At 35.1% G+C, this 23,315-nt stretch overlaps 1 protein-coding gene across 8 annotated transcripts; it reads right to left on the bottom strand.

Moving 5' to 3' along the window:
• Window positions 1-530: 530 nt before the first annotated feature.
• On the bottom strand, window positions 531-23,112 carry LOC18443516 (LRR receptor-like serine/threonine-protein kinase IOS1). 8 transcript variants are annotated; one of them, XR_016055780.1, is made up of 14 exons: window positions 23,009-23,112; window positions 17,548-17,653; window positions 14,774-15,308; window positions 14,030-14,490; window positions 13,590-13,725; window positions 13,379-13,450; window positions 9,394-9,439; window positions 9,223-9,303; window positions 8,970-9,130; window positions 6,033-6,259; window positions 5,817-5,943; window positions 2,249-2,317; window positions 1,989-2,178; window positions 531-1,248 (listed from the first exon to the last, which is right to left on the bottom strand). XR_016055780.1 is itself a non-coding variant. In XM_088867224.1 (14 exons), the coding sequence occupies exons 2-14, from the start codon at window positions 17,624-17,626 to the stop codon at window positions 1,222-1,224; spliced, it is 2,280 nt and encodes a 759-aa protein (XP_088723350.1). In that variant the 5' UTR covers window positions 17,627-17,653; window positions 23,009-23,112; the 3' UTR covers window positions 531-1,221. The 8 variants fall into 8 exon arrangements, 4 of the variants coding, with proteins under 4 accessions (XP_088723350.1, XP_088723349.1, XP_088723352.1 ...); XM_088867224.1 differs by having other exon boundaries at window positions 1,946-2,178; window positions 9,394-9,465; XM_088867223.1 differs by having other exon boundaries at window positions 9,394-9,465.
• Window positions 23,113-23,315: the final 203 nt, after the last annotated feature.

The raw sequence follows: 23,315 nt of genomic DNA, 5'->3' as shown, positions 1-23,315 counted from the left end.
TATCTTGGTTATTGATGGGGTAATTATTTATAGAATTTTGTCGCCATTTTCCAAAAGTTTGCATCAATTTCTAGAAAGAGAGAGTAAATATTATCCATAAGAACAAAAAAAAAAAAACCCAAATTTTGTTAGTAGATAATATCCAAAAATATAGTGGATAATCTAAACAAGTAGACTTTAAAAAATTTCTCAATAAAAGGGTCTTAAAAAAATTTTATTTAATAAATTGTACTTAATTCCTCACCCTTTCATGTGGATTTGAGAGCAAAATTAAGGGTTTGTTTGATAGAAAAAATTCGAAAATTTTATTTGATTTTTCCTAATTATAATTTCAGGAATTGACGTTTGCTGTATGGGGGTGTTTGATTGATTTGTTTGAATTATAATTGGGAAATATTCAAATTCTATGGGCTGTTTGATTGTCAATAAAACGCTGTCCTCATCCCTCAAAACTACAGCCACAACTATATGCACAACAACAATGCCTTCCCTTATAGCAGTTATCTAGATGGAGCATTTTATCAAACTGGTTTAAAAGAAAACAGGAAAATAAATAGCATCAAGTTGCAGAATTACACCCAATAATCGAGAATTACACCCAATAATAGAGAATTACAGGCTAGTCTACCTCATAAAACCAAAGAAGAGTAGACTGAAGGCATAAGAGAATCACGGGCCACATTCAATGTTGAGTGAGCAGAAGTACATAAAATTTAAGAATGAAATAAAAGGCTTGCTCAACGTATCTAATTGCTTTGAGAACCTTGGCAGATGTTGACTGACCTATAATGGCTTCCGACATTGCATGCGAAAACTGTTGAAGCTGACTACCTTGGTGATAGATCAAATCCTGGTTCCTTCTCCATATTTATTGAAGCAGTTATGGGGCTTGATGTGTGGTATTCTGTTCTTGAAGTTCTCCTGCGACACGATGACTCAAGCTCTACACATCCTCTCAGTTCACCGATAACATCACTTATCGTTGGCCGCCTAACGGCTGTCTCTGGTGTACATGCCAATGCTATCTTAACGGCTTTCCACATTCAATTAATGTCATATTCCCCCTGCAACCTCGGATCAACCACACTAACAATGTCACCTGTTTTAATCTTGGGAGTTACCCAGTGTACTATATGTAGTCTCTCTTCCTCCAAAATTATTGCAGGCTGGCCTGATATAAGCTCCAAAAGAACTATCCCAAAGCTATAGACGTCGCTTTTGTCAGTGAGCTTGTTCGTGATGTTGTACCTGCAGTTAATGGGGTTAATACATACTTAAATAATGACCCATGGAAATACTTTGTCATGAAAACAATATATTCTCAATAAAAGAGATTATTATTATTTTTGAAACTGTCAACATTGTATTAAGAGAAGAAAAGAGATTAGTTTACTATGTAGATCAGTCTTCTTAGAAACTATCTATACCTGCATTGGCAAGATATTGGAAGGGAAGCAAAGGACAATCAAACTATCTGTGGTCCATCTCAACCTTCTCGCCATACGCACACATAAAAGTATAAGTTATTTGTGGAAAAACAAGTCTTGTGGCTTCTGGTTTAAATGAACAGCATAAAAAAGATAGGTTCCTTCAGCTAGTTGCTTACTTCCCTGTACGATTGTGTGTAGAGGCCCAACACATACACTAGAAAATTTCATCTTTCCTTTTAGTTCTGTTGACTATATGAAGAGAATCAAAGAAGCATGACATTTATTTAAAAGAACTTCCACAGAGAATTCATGGCCATATATCTTCCCTAAATTAGATAAATACTTTGGTTGGACAAAAATGGGTGAAAAATGCATGCTTCAAATGGCTAACAGTAAGCTGGAAAGGAAATAAAGGTCTGGCACTTACATTTCTGGGTGGAAGTAAAGAAAAGTAGGAAAGAAAAGAGCAAGAAATCGAAAACATAGAAAGACTTCTGTGAATGATGGTTGTGTACAATGTTTTTGTGGTTTTCTGCTATTCGGTGATCAGTAACATACTCAGGATCCACATATCCAGGGGTGCCCACGGCAATAGTCCATATGTGAGTGTCATCCTCAGTTGGCCCTAATCTTGACAGCCCAAAATCTGCTACTTTGGCTTCCAGTTTTTCATTTAAGAGGATGTTGACGGTCTTGATATCTCTATGAATGATTGGTGGTTCGCATCCACAATGAAGATACTCCAATCCTACAACACAAAATACTTGTTGAGAAATTGAAATCAAGATCAGAAAAAGGTAATATTTGATATGCATTACCTTGTGCAACACTTAGAGCTACTCGAAGACGCTGCTCCCAATTTAAGGATACTGAATTTCTGTTTTTATCTGCATGACATGGCAAACACTTCAAGGTCCTTTCATTCCAACGCTATATGAATCATGTAATGCTCAAGCACAATGAGGCTACTTATGAAAAGTATACGCACAGATCTGATAGAATTTCACTTCTTCGAGGTTGTTTTTGTGTCAAATTTTTTATGTAGCTTCCTAAGTTACAATAATATATTTGTTGAATACTGTAACAGTATAGTAGTACTATGTTTGTGTCTGTGAGTTAATCTTTCCAACCATGTGATCAATGCAAGGCAATTTTCACAAGTTTATGTTCCAATTGTGAGTTGCTTGATGATATCTAATATATGTTCTAGGATATTCTTACCACTAGTGTACATGAAATTCTTTTAATAATTCTATTTATTTGGACACCAAATACTACAGTTCTTTTCAGCTGGTGGTTATTGGTAGTTTTCAGGAAGAACTAAGTTATCCATATCCTTGATTAATCTACATCCTATTTTAGTGATGCTAATTACTTTCCCTTCTGCTTTCGGTCCTTCCCAATCTTATCTAAAAGGGACAAAAGCGGCCCCCATATTATCAATAACTTTTCAAGTGTAGCTTGAATGATTCTTGGTCTTCTAGAGAATTCACCAAAGTTCCAAAAAATGTTACCTTAAATGTTGCCCCCTAACTGCTTCTAGATTCCTATTTAGATTTTTACCTCTGTGTGAAGTTCTCATATTCATGGCTTGAACAATTTAGTTTTTTTAATATATGTCTCATGACCATTGTTTGAAAAAGCACCCGATCAAACCGGTAACCGCTTGGTTAGATCAGCCGCTATTTTAAAAATAAAAATTCAAAAAAGTGTTTATATATCCAAAATAAGGAATTTGATTTGTAATACATTTTTTAATATTTTTACATTATGTTAAATATTGAAAATTGTTTTGGTCATTAATACGCCCTTTTAAAATCCATTTTTTCATTAATTTTCTACTTCGTTGTTTTAATCATTCTTTATATGCTATTTATATTTTAGTAGATTTTTTTTTACATCTTTTTTATTTTTTTCAACAATTTTTTGGCCACTCGTAACTTGCCTGGTTAGAAAGGTTGAATCGGCCGGTTTACCGATTAGGTCGGTTAAACTGCTTCTAGCCCCATGTTCAGTAAACCGTTCGGGTTCGATTTTGCGAACACTGGTCATGACCATTATGAAAGTAGATGGAGTTTGGGAACCTCTTGACAGAACTATTGGAAAAATCAGATAATTCTTAATTCAAATATGTTTTGTCCTTATTTCTTTGTTTTTTCCATATTTCATATATCTTATTTTGAATTACTTCCTGTTTATATAGAGTAATCTTTTAATTTGTTATTTCTATGTATTGTATGCATTTTATTCTGTATTTAAATCCTTATCTTGCATGTCTATGCCATGGCATGCTCTGCCATTTGTAATATATTTACTATATTATTCTCTAATTCAGTGATTCAAAAAGCGGACCGCCTAGCGCCTAGGCGGTCCAGAAGGCTTGGGCGATGCGCCCAGGCCTAGGCAGCCAATTTGGGAGGCAGTCTTTGGGCGTCCGCTTAGGCGGTACAGAATTCGCCTAGGTGGGCGCCTAGCGCCAAGCCCAGAGTGGCCGGGGCCTACGCCCTGCCTAGGGCGTACGGAACCCGACTAGGCCAGCGTGCCGCCCAAGAGCAGAATTTTTTTTTTGTACTGTTCTTTTTTTTTAAGTATAAAGGGTTGGAATGATGGTTTTAATTAGAAGTATCTTTGAGGTGGAAGTTTGAAGATTGACCAATCAAACTCAAAGTGACCTAAATACCTAATTTTTATTTTTTATATTATATATCTTTTTTTCATTCAAATGGGCATCTTTTTTGGATTCGATTCGACCTGGACGCCCGCCTAAAAGCTGGAAGGCCTGGACCCCCCAGGGCGGCCGCCTAGGACCTGCCTAGCGCTTTTTGAAACATTGTTCTCTATGATTCATTTATCTAGCATTCTCTCTTCAAATCACTCTTGACAAGGTGAGATTAATTATGTAGAATGGTCCAACCTTGACGATGTTGTAAGGCTACGTGGAGACATGTGCATTCATATTATTATAAGGATATTTCAAGTTAAGGTGGTGCTCTTAGATATCAATGACATGATCCTGCTGGCCTCCTATAGATATCTTAAATATGGATCTGCTTCTCAAGTATTTTCTCGTGACAGAGTGTCCTTGATTTGTTAAGAAAAAAATTCATTGTGCACTTCAAGATTATCCATTTCTCCATTCTTGTTTCATTTGCATCAAGTGGTCTCTTTGGTATTGTATGTACTTCCAGGAATCCATTTGTCCTTTTGTTTTCTTCATGTATATTGGACTCCTTGGTAATTGTATTTATTTCCAGAGTGTGCTAGATTTACTTAATAAGCATGGGTCACGGGATCTCAACCCTGTCTCTTGTCCTGCTGAAATAACATCCATTACTAGTATCACGCTGGAGTTCCTAAGTGGAAACTGGGGGGTGGACATTTTCTATGAGTTACATTCCCTACCTCATAGATACTGATTTACTCATGATCTGATGACTTTTATTTACTCATGATCTTGTGATTTCTCTTCTTAAGCAATCACGCATCACTCTCAAAAGAGGATTCTGATTTCCCATGTCAACTGTACCATCTCATACTTGCTTTACAAATGCAGATTGGGACATTGAGCTTGAAACCCAAATTCCAAAATGTCACATTATATTTCCTTGGAGAGAAATTTATCGGGGTGACAAAAAATAGTGGTTTCTCAGTAGTTAGCTATATTCTTCTGAAATTAAAAGTCTCTTATACCGATCCTCAAATCCAGAGTTCCATGCTACTCCAGAGAGATCTAGTTACAAGAAATCAAATGTCACTATTTATCAATTAAGTTCAATATGAGAATGATCTCAGAATAGGACTATCCACAGAGAGCCATACTCATTATATGGTTGCTTTTAAAGCATCATAAGCAGATTTTGCTAAAGATAATTGTCTTGCACTGGTTTTTATTTCCAGTTTACTTATTTAGGTTGTTATTGTATGGAGTACTAGAGGCATAACAACTAACAAACTGTTCCATTTATGTAAGGACATCAAGCGGTTCGGTTGCTTGCATCTATCTGTTTCTAAATGTACAATAGGTAGGCGTAATAAAAATGACTAGAATGTCACTTGGAAGAGGGACTTATAATCAATGTTCAAAACAGGGCTCTGACTTGGGACTCGGGAGGACCACAAGTCCGAGTCATCTGTACAGTGTTGCTCGTCTGTTAGAGTGTTGGATGAGTTTGTACAAGTTATAGTATCAACATGTACGAATTGAATGTGTGTGACTGCTCCTATTCGGACATGGCACCTTGCCCTGTCTGAGTAACTCAAGCGGCTGAGTCTAAGTAGACTCGCCTGAGTTTTAGAACACTGCTTAATCATTGGTGGAAATGTCACAAATTAAAACTAACATTGTAGATGAAAATGAAAAATATTCTGATGGCTTGGGAATTGTACCTGACAAAATCTCTTTCAAATTCCCTTTTGACATGTACTCATAGACCAGAATCTTTTCTGGGCCTTCGTCACAGAATCCTATCAATGAGACTAAGTACTTGTGATGAATTCTCATCAACAGTTCAACCTGCTTGACCAAGTCCCAATGCATATATCCTCAGTAAATTTATACACAAGTATATCAAATGGCATTTAGTTTGTTTTGTCTATACGAACCGCTGCAAGGAATTCCCTATATCCTTGCTGTGATTCCTGGGACAGTAACTTCACAGCAACTTCATGGCCATTTTCTAGGCATCCATAGAAAACAGGCCCATAGCCTCCTTTGCCAATGACCTTTTCAAAGTCATTGGTGATTTTTACAATTTCTGCATGTGTAAATGCTCTGGTAGCATCTGGTTTTGGTGTGTCATCCGTTTGTTTGTTACACAACTTCTCTTCTCCTGATTCAATGGTGTAAGAAAAAAATACGTATGCCATAAACTATATATGGATCTGATCAGACATTTACACTACCATCTTTGGAAAAATTTCCACATTAAACTTTCGGGCATGCCTCATTTAAAGTGCTTTCGAAGATGCAGTCATAACCAGTTTCCCTGATGCATGTTTTTACAATTTTACTATATTTAGAAATGATCACAAAATTGCCTTTTCGGGAGATTAAATAACAACTAATTTTTAGAAAAATTCTATACCCGAGAATTTCAAAATTAAAAATATTTTCACCTTACACAAAATATGAAACGGAGAATGGAATTATTATCTAAATGGGAAGATGTAGGTTGTACAGGAAACAAAACCTGGGGCCACACAGGCCCAAAAGTTCCAAAAGTGAAATGTCGATTTCTGGTTCATCTAGAAAAGAGGTCTGAGTAGGTTTCTATAATGGTTTCTGGAAAAATGAATTCCCATTGCTTACTTTAAGACTTCACATCTGTTTCTCTTTTTAAAATATAATCAAGTACACTTAATCTTGGACTATCCTCTACCTAATACACAGTTGGCTTAGTAGTGGTATGGTTTCGGGGTTGTGTCATTGAAGTTTCAGGCCTGGTTTTTGAGGTAGCTTGGGCTGCATAGATGCTTCCTATTTGGAAAAAGGACCCCAACAATAGTTCAAGAAATTTGCATGAGACATATTAACCTGGAACTTAGAACTCAGAAGGGGTTTCTGAAGAAATTGGAATGTTGAAAAACAATTAAAGACTTCTAGGAGACAATTAAAGAGCTTGAACTTGTTCACAATTTACTAATTAAAATGGGAGTTCACTTTTAATTACGTACCATTGAATTTTTGTTAGGGATGCAACGTACTGTTCAATTTTTGGAGCCTATAGGAGGAACTAAGTTCATCATCATCGTCAGAGCAGTTTTGTAACTATTTGGGGTTGGCTGTAGGAGGAACTAAGTTATGGTAAGAAATATTAAAGAACATTTATGGGAAGCTTAGTGAAAAAAAAAACCATTTATTTGAAACATTCAAAAAAAAAAAAAAAAAAACCATTTATTTGGAGGCCTGCTAGCTGCAGGTCATGAAACTAGCCATAAGAGTCATCCTCCATCTAGAAAAAACTACCAAACTTTGCTGTGTATTTTACAATATATAGAAAAGTCTTTAGGCTTTTACTGGCTGATTTCTTCTAAGATAATCAATTGAATTCTGTCTTGTGTTATACCAAATTTCATTGATTTGACTTCATAAGCAATTGTGGTGGGTTTGTTGCCCCATAGATGGGGATTGTTTCTTTGAAATTTTAGCCCTGGTTTCTGGCCCTAGGCTTACTGCTTAAGTTCTTACTATCGGGAAAAGACCCAACTATGATATATGATGCCTGTTTTGTCGTTCTTTTTATTTTTGAGAAACTGTCAAGTCAGTGTGGAGAAAATTGTTGAACCACAAAAGGAAACATTTTCTTCAAAGGTTACTTGATTCTTTTGGAGGAGACAACTGGGTATTCCAGAGACATATCAATTTGAATTACTTCTTGTTTACTTCCTCAAAGATGTGTTCTTGTTGAATCCCAAACCATACACGATCGATGAGGATGCTGCTCTGATTTTAATTTTGAACGATGTAAAGATGAGTATAAGATATGTTATACATTACTATAACAAATAGAATGAAATATGCACCTCTGAAAGAAAATTTAAATGTTGTTTATCAAAAGGCGAAAATAATTATATTTGTACATAAGCAGTGCCACCGCTTATGTTCAAGCAGTGATATCAGTGCCACCTCTGTTAGGTGCCTTTATCTCACCCTCCGGATCTAGATGATCTGGCAGCACGTATCTCAGGTTTCTAGAGAACCTGGGACTTGAGATCGTTGTCTCAGGAACCTTGCTCAAGAGCAAGGGCAGGTATACCAACCAAAGAGATAGGAATTTAGGGTGGGACTTTTTCGGGTTGGCTCGTCTCATGGACAACCATGGCTTGTTTTCAAGAGATAAGGGTACAGTCAACACTTGAGAAAGCATAATTGATGGGTTGGTTTCAGTTAAGGTGGAGTTGCCTGTTTGCTAGAATGCCTAGGGGCTTTTAGTATTGAGCAAACAAACGAGCTTCCCAGGGTTTATTTTTCTACCTAGATGGTAGTTGGTTATTGCAAGTAGATAAATCTATTTGCTCTCTAGTGTAATTGTTGAATCAAAACACCAATGTAGTCCCAACCGCATAATAACAACCCTTCCTTCTCTATCACAGGGGTGTCTTTTGGATTATAACTTGTTTGTAAAACCAATGCTTCTTCCCCAACACAGAATGCTCATAAACATACAATGGTACAAAAACTTTTAGTGTACACATGAAAATAGTTTGAAACACAAGACATATTTTCCAAGTAGACAACTTCTCCATTTTTCTCATACTTTTGAGGTACTAGTAAATAACAAAAAAGAAGAAACCGTTAATCTTAAGAGCTCATATGTATGTGTCTTGACCAATTTGAAGCATGCTTTGGGAATACGAGTTATTGTTTTGTGTAAAAATTGAGCATAGGTTATTTTGTGTAAAAATTGCTTTGTGTAAAAAGTGTTTTGGTGTTCTTGGGTTATTTGGGACTTAGGAGTGGCATAATTGAAAGAAAGAGTACATACTAGATGCGTAAGTATATTAGATATACTAGATGTTGGTGAGTAAACTGAAGCTTACCATTTATTTTCCTTGTCTTCATTATCAGAACAAATGCAAAGGCAAAGAGCAAGACTATTGTTGCACTAACAGATATCACTACAATAAACATGTTCTTCTTGCTCTTCTTTGGAGTTGGTTCAGAGGAGTTGGGTCTCAGAAGGCTGGGATTTTGGAAAATGCTGCGCACGTTAAGTTAACAAACGAACAAGAAGTCAGTTATAAGTGATTCTCTCAAAGAGTAAAATAAAAATGTCAGTATATCAATGCTAACCTTAGTAGAAGTACACCACTGTCGTTTTTATCTATTAATGTGCTTGGAACCAGCCCAGTTAGATTGTTTCTTGACAAATCCCTATAAACAAACCATATGCATGTCCATGAAAATCATATTTCTTTTCATTTCCCCTTTATTGCACTCTTGAAAGATTGGATTTATACTTACAATGACTTTAGTTTGGTCAGATGAGCAAAACTTTCTGGTATGGGACCTGTCAGTTGATTGTTTGATAGGTTCCTGTATCAATAATAATAATAAAATTTTTGAGAGTATAGTTTCCTTTTTTATTATGTAAAATATTGTAGTTTCAAATACCATGAATATTTCCAGAATTTCTTTGAAAATGAGTTAAATAAACTTCTTTTTGTGGAATGCCATAATGCTCCCTATTCACAAAAATATCAAAAGAGTCCATTGCGTTTTATATTACAACAATACATGCCTTTATTTGAAAAATTAATGCATGGCATGGCTTTGGACTGCTGAGGATTAGTGTAGGCATATAGTTGGAGTTTTTTAAATATGTGAATTAAGATGGTAATATAGTGTCGAGATTATTTTCTTAGTTCAAACTTTAAAGTTTCTTTGATAGAGAACCCTGTCCAAAAGGGTGAATCTTGTTGCTTTGCTCCAAATGGAGTCTCTTTCATTTTTCTCATGTGGGAGGATCCTATATTGTATAAAGTCTATATAAGGTTGTCTTCAGTCAGGTGAATCTGCCTAATAGCACGAGACATGTCGTACAATGGTGGCCGATGCATCTTAGGATTGATCATTGATGGGGTATTTGGTATTGTGAGCTCCGGCAATTGATATGCTTCCACTGATGGAACGAGCATCTTCTTTTCTTGGACCCAAACTTGCAGCATTTTGGAAGAAGTGAGAGTTATTGATGCTCCCAGTTTGCCCAATGCATCGGCTTGCCTATTCGGGCTTCATGGTAAAGGGTGAGGGGTAGAGTCTTCAAATTATGTATCAGACTCATAGCTTGTTGGTGATAAAGGAGCAACTCCTTTTTCTTCACTTGGTAACTTCCATCAATTTGGCAGCTTACTAATTGTAAGTCCCCAAATATCAAAAGCATGTCAATCCTGAGTGCACGAGCCATTCATAACCCAGTGATAAGAGCTTCATACTTGGCTTGATTTCCTAAGCATTTCCTCTTCAAAGAAAAGGAGTAAGGGAGGAGTCCTTCCTCGGGATTAACAAAAAGGTTACCGATACTGGTTCCCTTGGCCTGAGAGGCACTGTCGAAATATGTTTCCCAATTGGGACACTCTTCTACTGCACTTAGTAATTCTTCACCTAATGGAAACACTTACAGAATCGAACGTGCAACCACGAAATCTGCTAGAGCCTGTCCTTTGACAGCACGTTGGGGAAAATAAGTGATATCATATTCCATCAAAAGAACAACCATTTGGCCAAACACTCCGATAACATGGGTAGGCTTATTAAGGTCAAAATAGTTTTTGTAGGAATAAAAAAGTTAAGTGAACTTTTATAGAAGTTCTCTATGAAGCATCATACAGGTTCTGTGGATAGATATTTTTGCGCTCAATAAGATTACATACCCTTTCGGTAAGGTAAAATGTTTTTCCCTGGGAAAGATGTCTAAAATTTGTTGATGAGAAATAACCTAAAACAATATTACATGGCATTCATGGTAAATTAAAACTGAGTTATTCTCCTAGTCTAGCTGAGTACTGTTTGTAACACAGATAGAAAAATCAATGTTGAAGTAGCTGTTGCATAAATACTCTACACTGGTAATGAACTTAAGTGAACAACCATTAGCAAAGGAGGAACAACTTTCAGTCCAACACCAGCCCTGTGATTCATGCCTCCTGATGGTCATGTAACTCAGTAACTGCTTTAGAATTGGAGGTGTTGTTGTTCGTGTTTTGCTCCTCTTCACTCTGTATGGCCCTTCAATTACTGGCTCTCGCCATTTCCTTTTCCTGGCTTACCCAGGTTACTTCTAGCAATTCTAATCCCACACACCCTCGTTCCAATATTTTGTGTGGTCCTAGACTTTGATATCGTGTTATGCTACATTCTCCCTCTCCTTTTTATTTTACTACAGTCCCTGAGGCTGGTCCAGCTTTTTCAAGCACAAAATGGTATTTGAACTTGCCTCCATCTTAGCTACTTTATCTCCTGTCTGGCTTCATGTAATTTGTCTAATAGGGAAGATATTCCTAACATATTCGTAATATATAAACTGTATTGGTTACACATGGATTGATAAAAACATTTTATTGATTTTGGTGCTATGTGTTATTTTTAACGACATTATTCATTTTTCAGCTATAAACCTTAGAGGTTTCCCCCTGTTAAGTCGTAATTTCTTAGTATCTTTATTCTGATACAATTTTGCATGTAGAGAAGAAAAGGGCAAGGCCGGAGGAGGATCGTACAACTGAGTTTTTATGATGGGCACAAAGATAGGATTCCCTGAGTTGGCTTTCTTTTCTGAATTCTATGACTAGTGAAGGGGATCTCTTGGAGGTCTTCTATGAATTTTACAAGAACTCTCAAATCAAGAAGGTGATGAACAAACGCTTCATCATCCCATTACCTAAGGTGGAAGGGGCATAGACTTGGCCTATTAATATTGGGGGTAGTGCAAAAGATCTTGGATGGTAAAGGAGATGGATGATAGAGTTATGCATCCATGAAATCTTATAAGGTCTATGAATCCCAGCTCGCTTCTTTAGTAAGGAAATCCACTTTTGCCTTTCTTGTTTGATCGTCAGTGTAGCCAATTTGGGTAAACTTCAGGGCTCTTTGGTAGCTACGATTGGCATTACTGCCTCTCAACTCCATCAGGCAGATAATATATTGATCGTTTGTCACACAGTTCTACCCTTAACAACAACTTGAGAATGGTCCTCAAGTTCTATGATGTAGTCTCAGACCAATAAATTAACTTACATAATTGCTTGGTAGTAGGGATCATGTGATGTAATTAGGCGAAGGAGCTCTCCTTTACTTGGATATAGTCATGGGACTAAGTGGCGGAAAGATTATGAAAAGAAATTTTCTCCTTGTATGGGCCACTGCTTGTCCTTGGGTATGACGATCACTTCAAGAATTAACTTAGAGAGAATCCATAAAAGGTCTCATGGAAGCGCAATAGCCAGGATTGCAATTACTTCCATCTAATTATATGGACATAAATTTGCAGACCGAAGGTGTAGGGTTAGCTAAGGATAGGTTCAAAGAGAATATGGGATAATGTTATTTCAATGAGGGAAGGGACACTGGAACAGGGGATCACAGGTAAGAGCACTATGCTGCATGTTGACCATGTTGAGATATGTTGAGGTGACCTTGGCAAGGCTACACACATGCTATAGATTAAGTCATAACAAAGTATGTATATACAGCATATGAATGGTATGGTTGAAACTACTGTTGGGGAATCTAGCCAACAATGTGAATTATTTATTCAGGATAGTTTGTGATAGCCATGTAGCCATACAAGCATTTAACTCAGTTATCCATCAACAGATGAAACACATTGACTTGGAAAATGCATTTGTTAGGGAAAAGGTGACCTCCAATTCATTGATGCTCATGTGAAGACAGAAATAAACTCACATACATGTGAAAGAAGGCTTTGGTGGAGCCAAGAGTGAATCACATCTTGGGCAAGTTTCAGATCTATGTTATCAGTCCAACATTGAAGCAATACTGTTTGGTTTTTACTTTTACTGTTAGAAAACAGAGTCATCAAGCTTAAGATCCATATTGATTGAACTGAAAGGGAAAATGTTGAAATTTTTATTTGCCAGCTCGAATATATAACTTCCCCATGTTTGAGTTCAGTTCTGCGCAATTGACTGGAGTGAAATTTTAGTGCTTTAGATAGAGGAGTGAGGATGCTTGCTTTCTCTAGGCCTTAAAGCTTGTCTGTTCTTTCTATTATGATCTTGTGGCTTTATGTTGGATTCAGGCCCATTTCTCCATGGAAGTTGGTTGTCCTCTCAACCTTGATGGTTTTGAGTTTAAACTACCCAAACACAATGTGAGCTGATCTATTGTGAAGGTGCTTAGATTGGCTTCCGTCGAAAAGGAAAGAAGTGAGAGAATAGTACTTGTGTGCATGTTGAGGTGCATCTATGTAACTATATGAAGTACTTACAGTGACGTGAGCTCATTGAGGTTAGCTATAGAAGCCGGTATTTCTCCATTCAATCCGCTGCCCGAGAGATCCCTACAAACAAAACCCTTTTGTTTCATGCTTTTATTTTCCTTTTGCAAATATGAGTTTCTTTTCATTGTCTTTTTGGCAAGTGCCAATGTGGAAATCAAGGACAGCATATGGTGATAAACATGGCTATTTGGCTACATACAGTGTAATAATTCGACGGTTTGGTGCTTCATTGCAGGTCAAGGCATCCCATGGGTAGTCTTCTGGAAGGCATGGGTCTCCAGCCCAACTCCTGTTCGTCAGTCTGAGTTTATCTTTGATATCCATAAGTGCTGCAACTGAAAGGCAGTAGAATTGAAAGAATGGGGTAAAGAATTGGCTATGCTTCACATTTTATGACTTTCAAAATGAGGTGGATTGCCAAAATGTAAACTGACATTCTGGCTGTTAAACCTTGTTTAATGGATGGAATTTGGTTTGAATTTCATACCAAATTTCTGAGGGATTTTAGACTCAGTAGCTCTAATGTAACTCTACTCTCCTCTCGACCATCAAGTACTTACAATTGAAAACAAATGAATAAGAAAAGAGCTCTCTCTCTCTCTCTCACTTGTGCATTATGGCCTGGGCATGGCCACATACCATCTCCAGCATCAGTTGCTAATTGAGAGCGCTCATTGGCCACGTAGACCTCATACCCATTGAGAATGGGAGGGAAGCTTGATCCACTTGGTGCTCTGAAAGTGACCTGATATTGTTGAAACCGCCGCTCAGGCTCCTTCGTGCACAGCCAGGTGTTAATTGTTGTGTTCACTGTATCCCACTCTTCTCCATTGAGTTCCACGAGCACAATTCGGAAGCCTGGAGCGCTTTCGAAAAAGTAGAAGCAAAAGAAGAAGGGAGAGTCAGGGTCCCATGTCGGCGGGTCCCAGCTAATGCTGATGCTGCCATTTGGATCTGAGGGCCGTGCTGCTGTCTCCATGACAACTGCTGGTGGTTGGTACTCATCGTTGGAGTCAACAAGGAATGAAGAAAAGTTGACAGCGACCCAGTCTATGGAGGTGTAGGGCTCCCATACTCGGTCGTATGGGTCCAACATGTACCTATACAATAGGCATTGAAAATGGAGATCGGCACTTTATGTTAGAATTTACTTCCTTTGATTTGCCAGAAAAGAACTCTGCATCACATTAAATCATTTATCAAAGAAACAACACATAATTATCAACTTGCAATGAAATTATCACTGAATTTTATATGAAATCTGGCCCATTTGTGTGTGTTGTGTTGAGAGAGAGAGAGAGAAATTTGGTGTTTGTGGGTTACAAGAACTAGAGAGCAAAAAAGTAGAAGGGAAATGCAAGGTTCAAGAAAGTCACTACTAACCTGAGGGCTGTGTGAGATAAGCTCCCTATATCCTTCCTCACCAAGGTGGTTAAAGAACGCGATGCATTGACAACAGGGTACATGGAGCTTGCCAATGGGCGAAGGTCCAATGCAGATATGAATGGCGTTCCAAGATCTGTATTAACGAGACATACTGCCACATAGTCTGTCACAATTGTGCTCATTGTCTCTGTCCATACTTGATCTTGGAAATTTTGGAGGGTCACAGTGAACCAACGATCCACCCCTAAGTAAAGATCAAATTTTGGAAGCCGGAAGCTGGAATCATAGTTTCCATGCATAAACCATGCTCGGATCAAATATGTACTGTTAGGTGACAAATCAGTCACGTTGTAACAGTTCCTTTTTCCTTGTTTAAATGCTCGAAGTGACTGATACTGAGTTGACGAGGAAGGGTTATCGACGGTCATAGGTTCACCGGTATCGATGTACTTCGCATCAGAAGTATAATGGATGGTTGTGCTTGGATCCTGATACTCATCTCCCAGATACCCACAATCTAGATATATGGATTCTGAACCAAATTCATCATCTTGTCAAATACTTTCAGCCTAGTTATTAACATCTCCATACGAAATAGTTTTCTGTTTCTCTATAATATAAACTAGTGGAATAATTCTACCACAATAGCGTACAACCATGCACGTGGCCCACACATCCAGCCATATATGTTGAATATCTATGATTCACATGGTTGAAAAACAATGTGTGACATTTAGAATAAGGTGTCAATGACAAGTTAAAACGTCACATCTTTAAAAGATGTTGCATCTTTAAACCGTTGCTATATAGCTCAAGAGAGCAGTTTAGTCATAGCTAAGAAAGTTTTGAGTTCTTTGCTAAACAAGTCGAAAAACATTTCTCTTACATTGCACCTGCATCTTGTAATGAGGTTTACCCCCTAATCTCTGTCTTCTAGTGCAAGATAGTGTTGATTTTATAGGCAGGGTGATTAGCACTAATGCATCGATACGTATGACTTGTGATGATTCATATACGGTAGATGCCGCCTCGCTACATAATTTATCTTTGAAATTTAATACTGATGGTACACTTTTTGAGTAATATGTTTCCTTTTCACACATAACTATATCATAGGCTTTCTACAATGCGAATGGGGATCATCTTCCACCTATTTTCATGATACATACCCCATGTTATAGTGTTTTTTTTTTTTTTTGAAATATTCTATCCCATGTTATAGCTCCTATAGTGCATTTTGCTAGTTATGCAAAACCAGGTGGTCTAAGTAGTTTTTCTTGAATTGGATCATTCTTTTCATGAGGTGAAGTCTTATAAGAAGTAGTAGGTGTACAGTGCGGACCACAGGCTATGAAAGAAGAGTAACATGCATTGGTAGAAATTCTACTTATGATTTAATCGTTGTTCAAGGAGATAAGGCAGGTTTTAGGTGTGTAAAGTGAGGACAGACTGAAATAGTTAGTTGGAGTGATATAAAAGAGTCCACCTACTTGGTACTGTGGTATTTTAAGGAGTATGGTACTGACATCAAGGATATTTCTGCCCCTGTAGTTCATATCCCTAATTGTTATAGTTGTTAAGTCATAATAGTAAACAAACACAAAAATGTGTTTTTACAGGCAGTCTCCACCTGTCTTTTTATAGTACTCAAATCAACAAAAGTCAGTATAAGACCTCCCTTCATTTAAAACTTGTTCCCCACATGCTTGTGTAGATGCAGACTCACATCATTATTTTAGAGGGCCAAGGGACCAAATTGCGTCTCTTAAAAAACACAATGCAAATCTTTGTTTCTTCTATATTCAACCCTAAGTTAATCCTAGCAGAACTTGAGATTCATACTGAATTGCAGAGCTTAATATGGGAAGTTCAGCTCCATGACCATTAAAATAGAGGTGTAAGCTCCTAAGATTCAAAGCACTCGAAAGTTATTTCATTTCTTAGCCATCTTTGTATAGGAAATGCATCTTCCTCTGCAATTACGAACCCCAGGGCTTATTTTATGCTCTGGTCTAAATCTTCAGAGCACATGCAGAGCAAGAACAGAACTCTGAGTGAAGCATAAAATGGAGGATCTAAACTGGCTGAAGGTAAGATGGATAGTGATTACTGATATGAAATAAAGAAGCTTTCAAAGCTTAAGGTTGAGATAGCAGAGGAAGAAATGGCCAATGTGCTAATTCCAGGTTTCTGGCTAGCAAACATTTGTGTAGTTGAAGCTAGACTGTAATCATATCGTATTGAATACAAATGCAGACAAATTTTCAAATTTATGATAATGATTTGGCAAATTATCAAATTTCTTATAATGAACTATTAAATTCTCAAGAATTTTAGATAGTTCCTTTTACCAAAATAGGAAATAGAGTACCATATGCTATCTCTTCAATCATTGTTAATAAAGATGGCCAATTTCACTTAAAAGTTTCACACTGCAAAAATATTTAATGACTTATTTTTATTTTTTATTGACAGACTTTAATGTTTTGAAAAATCATATCAATTTTGTTTCCCTTCCTAATGTTTCTAAACTCTTATTCTTAGACCTAACTATCTACAACATAGGAGTAGTAGTTGATATTTTACGTCACCCTAACATTAAAGTTGATTTAGAATATTTTGTTAATTTTTTTAATTATTTTCTAGTGTTTTTATTTCTGGACACAGTTTTTGTGAGTCAGCCGACTCACCAAATCATGTACATCTCCTCATGCATTAGGCATCCGTCTTGGAGATGGACTTCAGAAAAATGGTGCTTCTACTATACTTACCATGATGGCCGCAAACTACATATGTGAAGCATAGCAATCCCAGGAGATGCATGGACAAAATCAGCGTTGGCCTCTCCATCTCTTCTTGAAAGTTGTACTGAAAGACCTGCACAGTTTTATAAATCATGTGTCAAGCATATATTTGGTATATAGTATACTAGTGATTTTGCAATTGTTTTTATTGAAGAAAAGGACTTTGAAAATGAGGCATAAGATAAGAGGTGGTCCTGTCATATTTCCTAAAGAATATTTAGCTTTAGAAAAACACAAAAATGGGAAGTTCTGGTTATTAGTTTGGCCCACTTATGGCAACTTTGAAATAGCAAAATTACTCGTGCCGTATGTGCTATAGTTGTAGACACTCAGACTGTATCTGTGGCAGAGATTGACCTGTTTAAGGTTGACATCTCGCATAAACTCCATTCATTTATAAAGATAATTTTCTATATTCAAGTGGTAAAGAAATGATACGATAAGTAATTAGGTAGAGAGCTATTATTATTGCCATGGTAATCCATTATTTCTATGGTAATTAGTAATTAAGTAGCTTATGCTCTAGCTAAAAAGGTATCGGCTTCTGCAGGTGCAATAATTTGGTGCAAGATTTTTTTTCTCTTTTATTATTACATGATTTGGTACAATTGCTCTATTATAGTGCTATAAAATAATCTGTTCTTTTTCCTATTAATGAAAAATTCGGGTAGAGGGCTTTCTGCCCAACGAACTTACCCAAAAAAATTCCATTTCCTACTCACTGAGGACCCAAACGATGCATTTTTTAAAATCCGCCTCAGCATAATAGATTTTTAGGTATCCAAACAGTGAAAATCAAACTCTCTGAAAGTTGCACTTAGTCATTTTTAAATTACGAGATGGGAGAGCGTCAAGAGTATTAAATCAAACTCTTCGCAATTTATTCTTAAGGGAAACTGAAATGATATTTATACAAATAAGAATAACACCAGTATTCGAAAAGATATAAAAACTACTATTTAAGCATTCTTATTTTTTTTTTAAATTATATATTTTTTCTTATTTACATTTTCATTTATTTCCCCTTTCTTATATTTTATTTTCCAATTTAAACTCTATTTCCCCCATTGTTTGGTTATACTGTAGTTTAAACCCGTTATTTTTTTAAAAAAAGGAAAGGTACTGGCCGCCAGCCCAATCATTATGTTTTATTTGAGTCCTTGTGTATATCATGCCCTTGTAGTTGCATATACTATCCACTTACTTCCTCACGTGAAAAACTAAGACGATTTTTTGGATTGAAAAGTTCGGGATCCACCTAATGAATTGGATTTGGAATTTTTTAATACTCAGATCTAGCTGTCCCGAATTTTGGAGATCTACTATCAATTTTGTGATGTTATTTTTTCAGGCTAAACTTTTTAATTTTTGAAGTTGGTTGCGAGGTTGAAAAGAATACATTCTTAGAATTTGAGTCCTAAAAATACTCTCATATCGTGATTTACCCGAGGGAATTCTTATGTAAAACATCAAATCTTTTTAACTCAAAGTAATTGTTGTTTTATGTTGAAAACCCTCTAATTAATCATCTCAACCTCAAGGTGTATGAATATGAAAATAAAAAAGATTTTGAGTTCCAAAAATAGTGTATCTTGCAACATATCATCTAGATCGTCCATTTTCAATATTTTCACATATTTATAGACCTATTTGATTTGACCATTTTTGAACTTCAACATTTTATGTTTAGGTTAAAAAAAAGATTTTCAGATAATCCTAAGAATTTTTAATGACAAAATTTGGAGGTGCGCCATAATCGGATTGTTTAAAGTTGCAACTTGCAACTTTATAGAAACCACTCCCTATCCTATATTATTAAGCTACAGTTAAGTGGTAGACCCTATCTCGAATAAGGATGTAGGGCAAGTGACTTTCAGTGATAGGCATTTACCCAATAAAAGACTTCTAAGGGAGAGGCTTGTACGCAATAAAAGACTTCTAAAGGGAGGAGTTTAGGTCATCCGTGTGGGATAATGGTTTGTTTGATAACAACCGGAATGGTTAACCGGGCATAGGGCCGAAAGCAGTTATTCAATACTAATTGGTCGGTTCAACCGGCCTAATCGGTCAAGTCTTGGAACGTAAAAATAAAATATAAAAAATTACTAAAATATGAAAATTATATTTAAAGCATGATTAAACAAAACACATCCAAATAAAGTTTAAAATTAATGAAAAAAAATAGATTTTAAAGAATCTAATTTGTGCCTAGGGGTACTTGTGAAATTTTCTAAAAAGATGGGAATATGTGAAGTAAATATTAACGACAAAAACAATTTCCAATCTTTGTCAAAATGATGAAAGATATTAAAAAATTCATTACAAACAAAATCCCTTATTCTTTGGGTTTATATATAAATTTGTTTTGATTTTTTTTTTTAAAACACTTGGCTGGTTCCCCAAAACTGACCGAAACTGGAACCGGCCAGTTCTAACCGAGCGGTTAGGATTTGAACCACCCGATTTTTCCTATACTGGATTCTACTCACAAGATGATCAAGGTCCCTAATAGAACTTGGTGATTCCCACCAAGTTTGATTGACTAGTGTTATGCACGTAAATCGCACGTGATATTAAATATAGAAAATCTCACGTTCTGCATTTCTAATGAGATTATTTCATAATATAATTGAATATATTTTTACATATATTAGTAAATACATTATTCACTAACCAATATATTATTTGAAAAATTTTAAAATGGAAAATATAAAAAATTAAAAATAAAGAAAATAGAAAAAGTTTTAGTTTCCATAATATGTCACATAAACATAAAAATATGACTACAATTATTTTTGAGGTATTTAAGATATTAATAATTCATAACATCTTTGGCATCAAAAATAAAATTCTTATTAAATATTCAAGGCTTAAATATGAAATAATTAAATAACTTAATTTTTAAGTTTTATAATCTATGATTTTATTTTATTGTAATAATTAGGAATGCTAAATATTACTATAAACAAAATAAGGCATTACAGTAATTCAAAAAGAAAATTGTATGTCATTTATATAATATTTATTATTTTACTATTAAATACATTACTAATATTTGATTAAAAGTTAAAAATAATATACAATCATCATGAATGACACTAAGAAAATATTAACATACCTAAAAAATAGGGAAGAACACCTAAAAAAAATATAGAGGTAATGCAAAAAGTAAATTAAAAAAGCTTACTACGACTTACCTTTAATATGAACACCTAAAAAATACAAATAGAAATAATGGAAAAATAAAAATAAAAGGAATCACTATGACTTATGAAGGTTTCACCTTCATTCAAAGGTAAATAATACTTGAATAATATTACAATTACAAAATTTAGATGTACAAAAATAGGTATTAACCTTTTTTTATTTTCTCAAAGAGATTTATAAAAGTAAGTACCAAAGAAGGAATTTGAGATCCGAGGATCAAACAATTTAACGTAACGCACAATTAAGCACACAAAATCAATTGTTTTCGTCATCAATAAAAAATTCAATAAAAACTATATCAATGTCAGTATCCTGTCATAGATATAAAACATTTGACACAAAATAACGCATTGCAATCATTCAAAAAGGCAATTATAAGCAAATTTATATAATATTTATTATTTTACTATTAAATTACATTAGTATATTTGATTAAAATTTAAAAATACTATACAATCATCATGACACTTAAAAAAAAAGATGAACATACATAAAAAATCGAGACGAACACCTAACAAAATATAAATATAAGACACAAAATAAGGCATTACAATAATTCTAAAAGGCAATTATATGCAAATTTATATAATATTTATTATTTTACTAATAAATACATCAGTAATATTTGATTAAAATTTAAAAATACTATACAAGCATCATGAATGACACTTAAAAATGATGAACATACATAAAAAATCGGAAAGAACACAAATATATAGGTAATGCAAAAAATAAATAAAACAATGACTTACATTAATAGAATACCTAAAAAATACAAAAATAAATAATAAAAAAATAAAAATAAAAGGAATCTCTATGACTTACCCTCATTCAAAAGTAAATAATACTTGGATAATATTGCAGTTGCAAAATTTAGATGTAAAAAAATAAGTACTAACCATACCCATATAAAATTTCTCGATACTATATAAAATTTCTCGATACTATTTGAAGGTGCACTTCACTTTGATTGTTAAAGCCTTGGCTCTATACGAACCACACCCATAAAAATTTCTCAAGTTCAATAAATTGCGTCTGTGCCTACAACCTCTTTACAGAAGAGCAATAATAGAAGGGTGCGGTTTGTATAGAGCCGATGCTCTAAACAATCAAATTAGAGCCCACCTTCAAATAGTGTCGAGAAATATGGTTTCAATACTGTAAAGTTTTGCGATAGCCTTAAATCATATTTTCATCTTTAGTTATAAAATTTAAAGATTCACAAATAGTATAGATCGAGCAGATCTATGACAACCTTGAAAATTAACGGTCCAAAAATGCATTACATGATGTACTATTTCCAAAACTTGAAATCCATAGTTTTCTCATGTTCAACCATCTTGATGTCCAATTGATCAATTTTTATGATATTTATTTCCAAAACTTGAAATCCATATTTTTCTCATGTCCATACATCTTGATGTCTAGATGATCACTTTTCATGATATTTGGACATCAAAACCACCACTTCTAGTGAAAGTTTTGAGGTAGGCTGTATTTTGATTGTTTAGAGCCAAAGTTCTATATAAACTATTCCCATAATTAGAAAACAAATTACACCCAGTTATTGCAAGGCAATTATCAGCTACTGCCAAGCTATATCTTTTTATTTCTAAAACTAGTAGGTGCCAAACTGCATAGTTTCACTCTCATATATCACTAGGAAAAAAATTGAGTTGAGAAACTTTAGATCGTTGTTAAGAAAAAAGATAACATCAAATACTCAAAAAAAAAAGAAAAAGAAAGAAATAAAAGAAGAAGAAGAAGATAATATCAAGAATAAGAAAGTGATTTTAGGGATGAGATATAAGATAATGCGTTTTGCTGTTATTTTTAAAAATAAAATTCAGCTCTGGATAAGAACAAAAATCCATAGAGGACTCAAAATTTGAATGGGGTTCCTATGAGTCAGGCGTCTCGTATTACACATGTTCCCCTCTCTAAAACCCATCTCAAAGATGGATTTTTTTATCTAAATTGTTTAGAATTCATGATCTAAGTCAAGGTGGTCATGAATATGAAAAATAAAAGAAGGTTTTTTAGAATTGAAAATGTAATTTTTTGAATTTTTTTACTCCATCCATATGTTATTTATATCTGGTGGACTTTACAGAATGTCCATCTTTAAGATGGATGTTCGTGGGTTATATATATATATATATATATATATATAAATAAAAGATAGAGAGAGGTATACATTGCAAATATTGAGTTCACTCACTTGGTTGATTGGAGAGATCTGTTTCCTGCCCTATGATTTCTTCATCAGTTTTCCATGATTTCTAAAACTCCTCTCTCTTTTGCACCATCACAACTCTGCTACCCATCTGCATGAATTTGGTTTGGTTTATAGAATATACCAAAGGTCTTGGAGACAAAACTACCCAAAGATGAAGAGAAATTACGATGTTGCCATTCCTCTCAAAAGCCCACCATGGTTTGTCAAAAAAATCCTCATCTCATCCCAAAACAAAACAAAGCTTAAAGATATTGTACACCTGCAGGAGTATACTGCCTATTTACTTCTT

Source organism: Amborella trichopoda, chromosome 5, assembly GCF_054954075.1.
Source record: "Amborella trichopoda isolate Santa Cruz 75 chromosome 5, AtrichopodaSantaCruz75HAP2 v2.0, whole genome shotgun sequence".
Classification (NCBI taxonomy): domain Eukaryota; kingdom Viridiplantae; phylum Streptophyta; class Magnoliopsida; order Amborellales; family Amborellaceae; genus Amborella; species Amborella trichopoda.
The sequence above is the reverse complement of the archived record's forward strand: the minus strand, read 5'-3'. Positions and strand labels throughout refer to the sequence as shown.

Excerpts from the sequence above, each read along its gene's own strand:
- LOC18443516 (XM_088867223.1), bottom strand. The coding sequence starts at position 17,626 with ATGGAGAGGCCAACGCTGATTTTGTCCATGCATCTCCTGGGATTGCTA. Across the intron at positions 13,726-14,029 it reads AGCAACTGATGCTGGAGATG|TTGCAGCACTTATGGATATC; the intron begins GTATGTGGCCAT and ends ACTGCCTTTCAG. Across the intron at positions 5,944-6,032 it reads ATAGGGAATTCCTTGCAGCG|GTTGAACTGTTGATGAGAAT; the intron begins GTTCGTATAGAC and ends TTGGTCAAGCAG.